The 15049-nt window shown below is 38.5% G+C and overlaps 1 protein-coding gene across 1 annotated transcript in view; it reads right to left on the bottom strand.

The window, feature by feature from the left end:
• Positions 1-15049, bottom strand: part of LOC143388568 (transport and Golgi organization protein 1 homolog) — a 39870-nt gene extending 24821 nt beyond the window's left edge. Inside the window, exons 1-6 of the mRNA XM_076842250.2 lie at positions 14917-15049; positions 11972-12105; positions 8952-9038; positions 4280-7091; positions 2524-2727; positions 19-167 (exon numbers count right to left, since the gene is read on the bottom strand). Of these exons, the coding sequence (XP_076698365.1) occupies positions 19-167; positions 2524-2727; positions 4280-7091; positions 8952-9038; positions 11972-12105; positions 14917-15049 (3519 nt within the window). The remainder of the gene's footprint in view (positions 1-18; positions 168-2523; positions 2728-4279; positions 7092-8951; positions 9039-11971; positions 12106-14916) is intronic.

Genomic DNA, 15049 nt, shown 5'->3' with positions numbered 1-15049 from the left:
AAACTATGTCAAACTTACCATCTTAGTGAAATAAAGCAAGAATGAATATAACAAGGAAAGCACATTGTCCAAATGGGTGGCATCTGCTGGCTCTTCCACCTTTGTCTCCTTTATTTGGTTTTCTATATCAGCATCATCAACAGGAGTACCTTCTGTTATAAGTAGCTCTAAAATTGAAAGGGGAAATGGCTATTTTATTTTATGCTACAGAATAAAAATTGTCTCTCTTCAGTTTCAATATTCATCGAGTGTTTCACTAAATATATGAGTCACAGTGCCTGGAATATGTGGCTCTCCTAAAGACAATTAACACAGAGAAGAAAACTTCAAAATCCTAATTAGAGCTGTCAGACCCTTCAATTATAAAATGAACAAACTCCAGTCTACTCTCCACTACTTCCATGGCCATACAACTGCTATCAGAACAATATTTACTAATGGAAAATTTTTAAAACCAGAGATATATAGACAGGGTCACATTCAACAAACATGGATTTAGTGCTGGTGAAACTCTGTGGTAAAAATTTTAGGAAAGCTGAAAGAGAGGGAGTCTTGGTTTGCAGATTTACAGGTGGAATGAGCCAAGGCTTAACACAGCATCTGGCACCTGGCAGAGATACTCAACAACTATTTATTGAGTGGACAGATGACAGCTATTTAAAAAGAACACAGTAATACCAAGAGAGACTAAAGGGAATTGGGTACAGACCTGCATTGAGGCTCTATGAATGAGGTAGAATTCCAGTTAGACCTGAGAGCTTGTAGGGGTGGAATTTCAATATGAGTTACATGAGCCTGGGGTACGTTTGATTAAACAGCTAGGAGTCCAACATGCAGTTATTAAAAAATTGGACCAGTTGGGCTGGGGATGTGGCTCAAGCGGTAGTGCGCTCGTCTGGCCGTGCGGCCAGGGTTCGATCTTCAGCACCACATAAAAAAAAAAAGATGTTGTGTCTGCCAATAACTAAAAAATAAATATTAAAACTAACTCTCTCTCTCTCTCCCTCTCTCTCTCTCTCTAAAAAAAAAGGAAGTTGAACCAGTTGCCTCTAAGTTCTTTCTCAACCCTGAGATTCCATTCACTACTATTTTTTAAGCTTTTGCCTAATTTTTAAATTTTTTTTTTTTAGTTTTTGATGGACCTTTATTTTATTTATTTGTATGCAGTGCAGAGAATCAAACCCAGTGCCTCACATGTTAGACAAGCACTCTACCACTGAGCTAAAACCCCAGGCCCTCCATTCACTATTGGTCTATGAATTTGACTGCTGGTGAAGTCTGCCCATTGGCTCAGCATCTCAGCACCTGAGACACATTAAATGACATTTGGGAAGATTTTACCTATAATGGTGATTGACATCATTTTGTGGTGGAACCTAAAAGGCCAGGGAAATAATTCATGCTTAATTTTGTAAGCCAAGTTTTCCCTAATCTTGAAAGTTTTGGAGCATGAAAATAACAAATCTTAATGGTGCGTGATTCATTTTCAGAACCTTATGGAGTTAAACACAGTTCAGAAGTCAGTAGTGTTCATATATGGATGCAATGTCTTCTGGAAAATGGGAGAACTGATATGTTATTCCTTCTCAAATTAACTGAATCCCCCCTGCTATGAGTTCTCCTACACTCTGTGTGTGCAGATGGGGGCGGGGTCAGGATCAGTGCTGCTAAGCCCTGCACTGGTGCAGGATAATGCTATAGCTATGCTTACAGACCAGAACCTTTAAAAACACAAAATACAGTAATTATGGCTTCATAGCACCATACTGGATGGATAAAATAAAACAATTAGTCATCATCTAATTTACTGATAAAATGAGAGTGAGCAACACAAAAGTAGAATGCTGTTGATGCCATTATTGGGGATTTTTTTGAAAAATTGTTTCTCATCTCCCACTGGATACTGTGCACTATGATGAAGTATTCATAAGTGTCAGTCTAAAATGGATTACAGTTCTGTACTGTTTCCTGTAAGTATATAGTATAAAGATCTGGACCATTGACTGCATTTGAAAAAGTTTAATTACCATGTCCAGGAAGCAAGTCAAAACAGGACTTGAGCTATATTACATTCCATTTAGAATAAAAGGGAAAAAACACAGAATTTATGAGACTATGAACAGTGATTCTCAAGCTAACTTGTACCAGGCCAGACTTTCCTGGAAGGCCTGCTAAACACAGATTGTGGGTCCCACCCCCAGAGTTTCTGGTGCTGTTGGTCTGGTGGAAAATTACAGTTTTAGAGCATAAGGCCTTTGAAGAATAATATTTTAGTTGTAAATGGTTTACACAAGCTAGTCATAGCTAAACATTTGCTTTTAGGTGAGTTATAGTCTCTGGCCTATTTTTGATTTCTAGTCATCTTTATTCTTGATTTTCTCTCACTTAAGAGATTTTTTTTTTTGAACTCACATGTACCTATATCACTCTCTGCTCTATTTTGTACCTTTGGCAACAAACATCCTTAAAAGCCTTCATTATGATAATGCCTCTACTTTGTAGAGAAAAATTGGCAAGCTTTACCTGGGTCTACTTTCTCAGCATTTGGGATCTGAGACACTTCTAAGACACCCATGTCCTCAGTCACAGGTTGACTCAAGAGGCTGGGCTCTTCAGGATGGTTCATATTTAAATGATGACTCAGGAGGCGAGGCTCTTCATGAAGATTTCTATTAAGATGATTTGTGTTCTCTTTAGGAAAATCATCTTCATGGGGTGGCTGCATCTCTACAAGGGAGAAGAATGCACTTAAGCCCAATGATCAGCACTCCCCCTCAGCACACAGCTCCAGATACCTCAACACTGCCCTCCATGTCCTGGCATGCGCCCATGAGAACAACTGGGCAAGGATACGGGAGGGTTAACTTTTTTCATCCCATTTAAAGGATGACTGAACTATACAGTCAAATATATAAAGAAGCCTTTAATCCAAAGTATTTCATAAACAAATACATTTATGATAGAGGCTTCAATAACTTACCTTCCCTTGGCAAATAAACATACACCCACATGAATAAATGTGCAGAAGAGAATTCTGGTCCAGAACAAAAATGTGAAATGTCTATTCTGCTCAGAAATAACAGGAACTCTTTCATCTACAAGTGTGCTGGTCTCACCGAGCCAGTATAGAGAAGGGAATTCCGTAAGTCTAGCTTGCTAATGTGCCTTTCAAATATGTTCAAAGTAACCTAGGAGCCAAATGGTGAACCTATCTCCTTCCTGAGCTCAGGACATAGACCAATAGGATCCAGAGCAAAGATTATCTCTTTACAGCTTCATATTCTACCCTGAACATTCACTTGTACTTTGCATTCTTATCCAAAATATATCTGCTTTGATTAAATGTACAACTGTTTTCTTCCCCAAATTATCAGGTAAAATTAGCATTCTTGGGAAGTAAATTTTTCCAATGGCTTTATGTCCTTCTGGAATTCTTATCATATACTCTCAGTTGAAATATTTCAGTTTGAAAAACAATGGATAGAGATGATCAAATATGAAACAAGGAAACAGAAAGCTTTTATCAGGATATTGGCTCATTGTCAGTTTGACGAATATTTAATTGAAAGGCTTCTATGTGTCAAGCACTACATTATAAGGCTTGTCATCCTGGTTCCATCCTTGATTAATATGAATGCAAGGACCTTAGAACCCAGAGGAGTAAAACCAGAATAAGTGACCTCTCCCCCAAGAGACTGGAAATAGCATGGTATCCACAAAAGATAAATGCTGGGGAGGGGAATTCAGGCAAGCTATTCATTAAAAGTTATTCTAGGGCTAGGCTTGAGTGACAGAGCACTTGCCTAGTGCAGGTGAGGCACTGGGTTCGATCTTCAGCACCACATAAAAAGAGATTAAATTCTTAAAAAAAAAAAAAGTTATGCTAGTCACTCCACACCCACATGATCTAGTACAGATATTTTATGATTAAGAAATTATGTTTAATAAAGCCCTTTTATAATTTTAACATAAATTCTGTACTGTTAACAGGTCTACTTTTGTGCATTAGTTTCTCATTTATATCTTTCTCTTTAGCTTTTTATAAAATTTCTCTTTGAACATGCTAACAAATCCCAACTGTTCTAAAGGAAAAAAAGAATAAGCAATGTCCTTTCATGCTCTAGCCCAAAAAATGAATAAAGGAACATATGGGGCTCCTGAGTCAGCCTTGTTTCTCCTTTAGGCACATGGAAACTGAACAGAACTTTACAATAATACACAAAAACACCTAGATGGAACAACTCCTTTTCTCCAGCTCAAGCCGCAGGCAGGTATTTACCTTCAGCTTTAGCCCAGATTTCCTCTAGAGGAGGCGCTGTTATCAATGGAGCAGTCTCTTCCACTGTGGAGTGCTTGTACCTCACAAAATAGATCAAGTATTGGATATCATCAAGCACTGCAGCCTCTTCAAATATGTTACTTTCCTTTATTCCTATGTCTCTAATATCATTCACATGATTATCAAGCATTTGCTCTGCTACGCTCAAAATGTGTGACTCAGAGGCACGGAAGACCTTATCTAGAACTTTTTCCTCGTTATAGGGCAGGCTCTCCTGCTGTGCCGACTTCAGCTTTAATGACATTTCCTGCAACATGGCTTCCAGTTCTTGGACATCAAAGTACTTCAGGAAGCGTTGCAAGGACTTTTTTTCTGTAAAGAAGCTGCAGATTATGGGCAAGTCTTCCTCCTGATCACTAAGCTCTGGCTTTAGGGCTATATGTGGACTCTGTGGGAGTATATCATCTTCAAGATCTGCAGAAGCAGGACCCTGGCTTTCTGCATCTGTGATATGCCCTATGTCCTCAAGGTCCTCTTTTGAGATTTCTTTTCCAGTAGCCTTTTCTGTAGACCCTGAAGTGTTCAGATGTTCCTTAGGGTTGTCTTTTTCAAGATCGTCAGAATTTTTATCCTGAAATACTTCACTTATCCCTGAAGTCTGAGTGTTTTCCTCATCACTTCCGTCAAAGAGTCCCTGGGCTTCCTCATCTGCCAGAGGACTTTCCTCCTTTCCCATTTCCATATCACCTCGTTCCTTGTCCATCATGTCTAGCCTTTTGGCTGTGGTTTCACTTTTCTTAAAAATCTCCCAAATTATACTCATTTCTTGTTTGTTTTCTTTGGTTTCTAGATCAGGATTGATAGTCTCTAAAATTGCTTTCTCAAGAACATGCTGGTTAACATTCTGAATCCCAGAATGTTTTTCTTTTGACTGTTTTGCACTTACAGCATTTTCATCCTCCAGTAGCTCTTCAGGGGAATAATGATCCTCCTCTACTGCTGCTGGCCTTTCGGTATGGAGACCCGGTACTTCTACCTCATCAGTTTGCTCTGTTTCTTTAATTTCCTGTGTCCCCTGTGTTGCCTTATGCTGAGTCAATTCTTCAGCCGAGGACTGCTCTTTACCCTCGTCCTTGGAAAGCCCTATCTTCTCATTTACATGACTAACTGTAACAATCTCATCTCTTTCTTGTTGCCAAGAAAGATTTTTTCTGGGACTGGGCACCTCTTCTTCCGGTTCTCTTAACAAACCAATTTCATCTGGAGAGGAGAATCCAGATTGATTTTCAGTTTTCAGATCTAGTCCCTCTTTAATTTCCTGAAGTTGATGCTCCACTGAGTCTATGTGCAGGGTTGGTGTACTTACTGAACCTGGCTCCTCCATTCCATCTTTGGATGCATAATTTTGATTATCTCCCAGGAATATTGCAATACCCAAGGATTCTGGTGGTTTACTCTGTTCTTGGGTCATCAGACTCCCTACAGCTTTATATAGAGATTTATTCTCTAAGCTATCTTCCAAAATCTTCTCTCCAGGTGAAGAGAGTTCTTCATTCACTTCTTTTGAGTCTTTTGAGATATGGATAACTGCTTCTTTTAGGTCATTCTCTTTGTTTTCAAAGGCTGATTTTAATGTATCCTTGCCCTTTTCAACAGCTGGCAATGAGCTGAGCTTATTGCTTTGGGGAGAAGTATATGCAATCATCCCTTCTGTCTTCTCATCCTCTAATTCTGAAACATCTTGCATCAGGTGCTTCTTAGGCTCCTGAACATCTGTCTCTTTTCCTTTAATATGAAGTTCGATGTCCATTTTTGGCTCTTCATCATTATCTGTCTTAGAGGTTTCCACAAAAAGACCATATTCTGCACTTTCAGGATAAATATAATCTGTTGCTGCTTGTGGTTTCTTCTGTTTTCTATCTGGAACTAAAGCTTCCTCATCTTCTTTTTCTTCTTCTGAATAAGAATTCCCCAAATCCATCATATCTGTTTTCTCGTCACCACCTGTGCCAATAAATAAAGTATCCTCCAAGGTTGTCAGTATATTTTTATCATTATCCTTGATGCCTGGGGGCAGAGTTACCTCAACCGTATCTTCTTCATTTGAATTCTGCTCTTCACCTATTGAATATTTCTCCACTCCAAACTCCACTGGGAATTTCATCCCTTCTTCACTTATAAAGGTTAGTAACGGGAGCTCCCCAAAGCTTTCCTCATTCTCCTCTTCTTCCTTATCAAATGCATAATAATCAGCATCCAATTCCTCATCATCAAAATCATCTTCTAATGAAGTCACCAGTCTGGTCGTCTCATCATCAGACACAAGTGCATCAGCAGTAGAGCCAAATTTGGTTTTCAAGTCTAATGTCATTTCTTTTTTCAAAAGTGTATAAGCATCAGTCTTCTGTTCGTTTGAGACCTGAGAACTGTTGCTGGTTTTGTTGTTTTCACTTTCTGGCACTTTCAATTCATCTTGTAGTATTTCTTCAAAGGGTTCAAATGAAGTTTGTTCACTCTGAGCATTATCTGTTTGACTATCTGCATGAGGATGGTTCTTCTGAGCCAAAAATTGTTCCTCAAGATCCATAGTGTTTTCTGAGAATGCACTTTCAATTTGCTCTGAGTTTGCTACTACTGGTTTAGGTTCAGGTTCAACGTCCTGGGATACTTCAGGAAATTGTTCCACTTTTTCTATAGCTTTCTCAGAATCTTCATTTGCAGAATCATACAATTCCAAAAATCCTAGAAGTTCTTCTACATTATAATTATCAAAATCATCTCTTCCACCATCAAAACAGACAAAATCTGTCTCCTGTAAGGAAAAGGAAAACATTAGTGTGTCAATAACAAAGTGTCACAAAAGCAAACTCATCCACGCTCCCAAATTCAGGATTGGTTCTAAAGAATCTTTGGGGTCAACCAGATTACCCTCCTCCAACCCCCATTGGCTAACTCCTTCTATGGCTGAGTAAATCTGTCTTTTTCTAGACTACAGGGTTAGAAAGTCTATTCTTTCTTTCTTTCTTTCTTTCTTTTTTAAACATGGGTCATGTTCTTTAAAAAGCATAATGAGTAAAAATGGTGACAATTTGGTCTCCAACAGCCTGACTCTTGGGTCTCTCTCAATTTGCTCTGAGCATAAGTAGGAAAAGGCAAGGTATCACTTATAGGATCCTCCAGCTCTTAATATCTACACCTATGTTTCAGAAATTTAATTCTTAATCATTTGCTCAGGAGAAGCTGGAAGATCCTGCAGCATTGAGAAAGATGAATCAGTTTTAAAGTATCTTACTGAGATACAAGTACATTTGATGGAATAAAGAATGACATTAAGGAGGCTCCTCACATTATTACCACAAGAACAAACTGAAAATAAGATTCAACAAGTTATACACCTTCCTCTTCATCAGGGTTACACAGTCACTAAGATCTCTCTCAGGACTATCTATATATTTATCTAGTCTTCCTTCTTGCCACTAGTAAGCAAATTGACATATAAAAGAAGCCATAGTATGAATGGAAATTTTTTTAAAATTTTCCATCTCCTAATTAAATCTTCATAATATTCTGCGGGGGTTCTGGGGGTGGGGAAGGCAGTTCAATGTAGTAGGGATGAGTGATTTCCTCTCCCCATCACATGCATTTCTAAGCCATGAGGGATGCATGTAATGGGAAACATAATGAGAAGGCAGAGTTCAAAACAAATGAGTTCTCTGTAATCAGTGAACGGCTGTCACAGCTTAAATCCCAAGAACTAACTCTCTTTACCAACAATGAAGTCCAACAAGCAACAGAAGTGATTTTATGGCCCCTGAGATTATGAAGAAATTTTAGGAACAGCAACAACAAACAGGATGACTTTATCCATTCACCCCATCTAATCTAAGAACTATCCTAGCCTAGCAGCTTGCATATTCTACAGCCACTACAAAGAGCTGCCCAAAGATGTTTTAATGTTGGTGGGCATCAATTACTACATAATTTAAAACTCTAGAAAATAATCAGCTGAAGTGAGAATTCTAGAACACGAAATCCTTTCAGTCACAAAATCAATTTAAGTCAGAGAACAATACAGGAATGCTGTATAAAGGAAGCAGTTGGGGCCTTAAAAGATCTGAGACTGAACATCACCTGAAACGCTCAGGTCCCCTTTTCCAAATCTATAACATGACTATGATCCCATATATGACTAAGAATAAGAAAACCTTTGTAAGTACATATTTCTAGCCTAGTATAAAAGTTAGAGTTTATTAATTTAACCTAAATATACTTAAAATGTCTAATAACTATCCAATGAGTAGTTTTCAAGTTGGAATACCTCCTTTTGCCTGTAAAATGAAATTATTTACCTCTTAAATTTAATAGCCAAGTACAAATATATTAAATTATTTATTTTTCACATATAAAACAGAAGAGAAAAGCCCTATAGTTGAGTAAACAGCCTTCTACAAGAATATCTGTTTCAATATATTAGAAAACTCTAAGATTATAATATGATCACCCCTGAATGCCTTTCAAAGTTTTTTTAATAGGTAGTCTGATTTCAAATGAAAATCTGATACACAAATGTTATAAACACATTATAAAACTTTCAGAAGCAGTTAACTGAATATAACGGATGGATTTATAAGCCAGTTTACAATTGAGAACAAAAAAGAAATCTATAACTTACATCTGTTGGAATTTGTAGCTCTTCTTTAGTATATTCACGAACTACCTTGATGAAATCTTTTGGAAAATGTCCAAAAATATGGCCAACCTATAGTGCAAAAGAGACAAATATCAATAGAAGTGGCAGAAAATATACACATAATAGATAGGTATATGGGATAACCAAGAAAGAAAGTTGCTATAACAATTACACTGAGATTACTATTCCAAATAAAAATTAAGTACAGAACTGTTAAAACAACATTTCCAACCACTGAAGTTTTCTTTTTTACATTTAGCTTAATTCTCAACACAGAGCATATAAAGTTAAGACTTCTGAAGTAAATAAAAGATCTGCATAGGAGATTATTGTATATTATATGGTTAAAACTATATAAATCAAAGCTGGTTATAAATGCAATTCCAAATAACCTCTAGCAAGAATTTACCTGTACATTTTGTAGCATTGCTCATAAACCAATATTTATGTCTTTCTTACCCAATACACAACAGTCATGAAAATTAATAAGTAAAAACAATACAAAATCTCTAAAATGTATTACCACTATAGCAAATGTATTGATAGTATATGCTTTCCTAACTTTTTCCAAATCTACTTTTACAAGTACTTGGGAGAAAATAAAATTACAATATAATGCATACTAAACCACATATCAAGTTTCAGTTTCACCCAAAATAAATCCTCTGCAGAAAAGAACCCCATTTATTTTCAGCACCAACAGCTAAATTATATGAAGTTACATAAAGCGTACAAAAGGTATATAAAGTTCCCCTTGAGAAAGACACTCTTATTACTAACTACTGACTAAAAGGAACAGAAGATTCTTGCCAATAATTAAAGGAAACTGATAGGCAAATCAAATGCCCAAAAAAGAAAATTAAAAAAGGCATCTTATCACTAACTCTAAAATATCCCCATTCATGAATGTTCTTGTTATAAATAGAAACCATCTGAGAGCCAGTATTAGTGGTAGAATACTGCCATGAAGATTAGATAAGACGGAGCAATTAAAAGCTTCATCACTGGCAGATAAAGTCTGAGACTCTAGAAAACCAACAACATTGCAGAATGAAAACTAAACACTCAAAAGAAGAATCATTTTGAAAACTAAAGAGTTTTTAATTTCCTAAGTATAACATTCATGACACGAGAGGCGAGTCTGAGGGGAAACACACTTTTCCCTTCTGATGAAAATTCTATTAAGGTTAACTTTGGAAAAGGAAAAAAAAAACAGAGATGTATGGAGAAAGGAAACACATTTATCTCTTATTAATCTGTGTCAACTGAGACCATAGATTATATAAAGCTCCATAATCACACACTGGGTGGTATCCTATTTCTTGTGATATGAAAAAAAAATGATGCAGAATTATGGAGGCTCATGACTGGAAATAATTTTTATACCTAATTTTGCTTCCATACATCATCCCTGCCAAGGTGCTGCTGATTTGATTTGTGGGTGGGGAGCAAAGAACTGCCACAAGAGAACAAATTCTGCATAAGCTACTATCAGAACAAATGTACTTAAGTGCCACTGCCCTGAAAGGAAATATTCAAAAGGAAGATGGATTAGACAGGGGTCCTTTCCTAACTGAGTTTTTCACTTTATAGGGAGCTAAGATAAAACACAACCTGACTGAAGGCAAAGAAGACAAATGAATGCCACAGGAGCAATGCAAACAAAGTGCCACCCAAACACTCATCAGTCGGCAAAGATCCTTTCTGGTCAGGTGCTGAAAGCAGGGCTCCTCAGGAAGACAGGATGAGTGCTGCCACCCAGAATGGCAAGAGTCCTAGAGATGAACATAGTTAACAGGCTACAATGTGACAGGAGAAAATGTAAATCAAGCCCATTTATCCAAAAGCTCAAAGAAGGGGAGAAAGATGACTACTGTATGAAAAATGCCACTTAGGTACATGGAAAAACAGTTCCAAGTTTAAAGATTACGAATCCTATTTGGTATACTTGAAAGAAACAATAGATGGTTCTTTATATGGAGTACTGCAACTGGGACTCTGTCTAAATATAAAGTTTGTACCTAAAGGCACCACACACTGGGTGGTATCCTATTTCTTGTGATATGAAAAAAAAATGATGCAGAATTATGGAGGCTCATGACTGGAAATAATTTTTATACCTAATTTTGCTAATTTATACCTAATTTTGAATCAGAAATGGCAACAAAATGAAACTAGTTTTCCCATAGGGATTACTCTTATTTTCTGCTGTGTGGTATTTTATTTAGGGTGAGAACTTTCAGGGATGCAACCCGGAATGTCTCTAAACTGGAACATTCCTACAGTCATCAAAGACCCTTGCTACCATTTTAAGTAAACAATCCACATATCACATTTTTTTAAATGAAAAGGACAATACTCATAAATCTCTCAATGAGGTCACTCCTAGTGAATCTCCCCATTTAAAATATCAAAGCATGATATAAACAATGTCAAGTCTTTCATCAGAAGATCCATACAACTGGCTAAGTAGAACCCCTGGGGGAACCTTCAGGCATAGATTATAGGAAAAGCAGAAAATGGATGACCCAGAAGTTGCAAAAAAGAAAAAAAAAGCACATAATGAACATAATATTCTGCTTTTTTAGAGTAAAATCAGCACAAATGATTAGGTAAAATACACAAAAAATCAACTTTAAATATGCATGCCTGAGTTACTATATCAGACTTAATTTACAGGATTAACTCTAATGTCCATGAATCCTTCCCTTTTGAAGCAGCAAAGCTAAGAATTGTCAGGTTTTCACCATGACAACCTTTATAATGTGTAGAGCCTTCTGGAACTTGATGTGAGGGGTAGCAACCACAACCAGTTCAGTTCTGTTTCAGAAAGTCTACTGAATTTCTATGCTGTGCCAGGCCTAAGGTGTGTTAGGAGCACAGGGCCTGGCAGAGAGGTCAGGTTAACTCTACAAAGACCCCAAGAAATCAGTCATTTAAATCTACACTGCTGAAAAAAGCATCAAAAGTAAGAATATAACACCTGTCAAACTTTTACTTACACTTCCGGCCCAAAGTTCTGGTGATACCTCTGCCAGTTTATAGTAGACATATACAGGGTCACCTTTTTTAAAATTCACAAAACGACAATCTGAGCCTCTGAAATATTCAAGAGCTTCACCTCGGTACATTAACACTGTATATGAACATTGAAAAAAGAAAAGCAAACATTAGGACTTGATTTTTCACAATCCACATTGACCCATCAAGAAATACGAATCCCACTATGAACAAAAATCAAGTTTTTCCAGTACTGGAATCACTTTTAATTCACCTGCTCAAAGTATCTAAAATTCTTAGAGATTTTATTGCTATAAAATACAATATTCCCTGCAATTAGACAAGGGAAAAGGAAACTTCTCTATTTTTCTCTGTGCTGAGAAATAAAAAGCAATGTGGCTACCACCAACCATGGCTGGTTTCAGTGAAACTCTTGGTTCTTGCAGGCCTCAATTTTTTTGCTTCATAATCATAAAAAGCTTCATTTTGCAAATATGTAAATTCAAGTGTAGACACGGACAGGCTTAAGTATGGCTTCATGCAGAGGTAATAGGGAGGGAAGAGGGAAGAATATCCAGGAACCCCCAAGGGGTTAATTAACTTGAACTAACCGCTAAAAGACATTACCTTTAAGTGGCTGCAAGTGCTACCATGCAGCCATAAATACTGTCAATTTCATTTGCAGCAGAGTTGCTGTCTCTGTGTTCAGCATCTGGGTAAATTACCAGGAAATATATTTTCTCTGAGCAAATATTGTTGACTATATCCAACATTAAGATTGTTTCAAAACATCCTCATTCGTATTTTTTTTTTTAATAAACAAAATCAAAAGTGGGTATCCTATCTGACAAGGAACAAGTTTAACCATGAGAAAAGGTCAGGCAATACCTTCATGCTTAAAATGCAGGACTAGAATCACAATTGATCTAGAAACTGGTAGAAGCAACATTTTTCTTTTGGTTGACCAAATACACAGTTTCTGATTTAAGATGAAATGCACAATAGATGTATGTAAAAAGCACAAAGAAGAAATGGAAATAACACTTTTTCTAAAAGCCAATTAGCAGTAAAATACACAAGAATGTGTGTTTTATAAAAATATATGTCTGAGGAACAAACACAGATTTGGAGAGGGTAACTTGTTTTTTTGAAGCTAAAATAGGACTATTTTCAAAACTGTCAGCATCCTAATTCATATATAATTAAGAGGCCAAGTTGAAGGTGAGAGACACTTTAAGGTGGGGAATTCTCATCACAAGTGGAAATGGCAATGTTTCTCTTGTTCCCCCTTAGGTCATAGAGGGTTTACAAATCAGTAATATATTAGGTGACAACATAATGCATACTATGGAGCACCTATTTAGTTCTTATTTTTTTTTTGGAGCACTTATTTGGAAGGCACACAAGGACACCTGACATACACACCTCACTACTTCCTACAACACAACACAGACCCACCTGTTGTGTTTGGTCACATCTGTTTGGACACAGGCCATTTCTCAAGTTATGTTACCCCACTGAACCTTACCAACACCATGTCTTAGTACTGAGGAAGCATCAGTGATGAGATTGTCCAGGTAGCCCACGTAGGATAGCGCGTGATAGCAAAGAATAGCAAACATTCTACCATGCTGGAAGCCTGATTTTGTTCACCCAAAACTGAAAGGAAATATCATGGCAGCTGCTTTGCTTTTCTGAGTGTTTATTTACTCCAGCCTTAGGGTTACCTCTAGGAACTGCTTAACATATATTGGAGACATCTTTTTTCTTTATTGGAGTGGAACAAACAATTCAAATTATAAAATTTGTTTTTGGTAACACCAATTTAGGCATAAAGAGCTCAATGGTAAACTTCTTGGCGTTTTTATCATGAATATTTTAAAATATGTACTGCTTACAATTTATGGACAACACGGTCATCAAGTTACAAGGTTACTAGAAACCAAGCGGGAGGCCATAAGAAGTATTCTGGGCCAGTAAATATATAGAGGAAAGAGGTTCCAACAACACTAGCGACTGAGTCTAAAACTGAATTGGCTTATAAAAATCTTGGAGTATTTATTATTGTTATTGCAACAAACCTCTTCATCTCAATCTGAATGGCTACATCCTCCCCACCGCCCACCTCCAATCCAGGACTGGGAAGCAATTCTGTCTGCTTCCTGCGCACAGAAGAGGCTGCAGTTCCCAGGTGGCCGGTGCAGATCCTTGGCCTCTTTCAAAAGCAAAAGATTACTGGCCCACCTGCTACCCTACCTCAAATATGAAGGGAGGCTTCTATGCACAGAAATGACAGGATTGAAGCAGAGTCAGGGCCGAGACCTCGGAACACATTGTGTGCCTGGACTCGGTGCTCTTTCCAAGCCTAAACTCTAGTCCCTGTTAAAAGGCAAAACCAGTCCAATCCCCAGTGCAGCAAAAGGACAAAGGGGCCAGTGAGCCTTTCCCAAGTAGCCCCACCATCAACCTGCCGCTGGGATTAGGGCCACCGGGCCCTGGAGGACATCTGCCCTGATACCGCACCGGCCCAGGTCCCTGTGGCGGGGGCAGAAAAGTGCTCTGCTACAGCGTGGGGAGCCCCAGGCGCGCAGGGCGCAACCCCATCACCCACTGAGATCCTAGTCAAATCCTGGAAGGGAATAAACTGAGAGCTGTCCCTGGGGAATCCTGTTTCCCAACCCCCGCCTCAGTCAGTAGAGAAAAATAAAACACTGGCAACAAGTGGGAGTCGAAGCCCCCGGCAACCCAAGCGGGCTGTCCGGGGTGCCGGCAGAGCCGGAGGGGACACGCAGGGTCCCGAGGCTCTTGTCACTCCTGCGCCCCACCCGTCATCCTGCGACCCCCTAGCCCAGCCCACGGGGCTGGGGACTGGGGGGGATCAGAGCCCCATGCAGCCCCGAAGAGCCACTGCGGAGACCCGAGGACGCCCGCCCGCCTGCGCACTCACTGCTGCATTTGTGGTCTGCACAGAGTTTGTGCTTCCAGAAGCGCCGGCCAGTGCTCGGGTCCGGTTGGCCCAGCACTCGCCAGGTCGGACAGAGCACGAACAGCCAGAAGAGCAGCCCTGGCACTGCAGCCAT

This window comes from Callospermophilus lateralis, unplaced genomic scaffold (genome assembly GCF_048772815.1).
Source record: "Callospermophilus lateralis isolate mCalLat2 unplaced genomic scaffold, mCalLat2.hap1 Scaffold_64, whole genome shotgun sequence".
Lineage (NCBI taxonomy): Eukaryota > Metazoa > Chordata > Mammalia > Rodentia > Sciuridae > Callospermophilus > Callospermophilus lateralis.
Note: the sequence above shows the minus strand (reverse complement) of the source record. Positions and strands in the feature narration are given on the sequence as shown.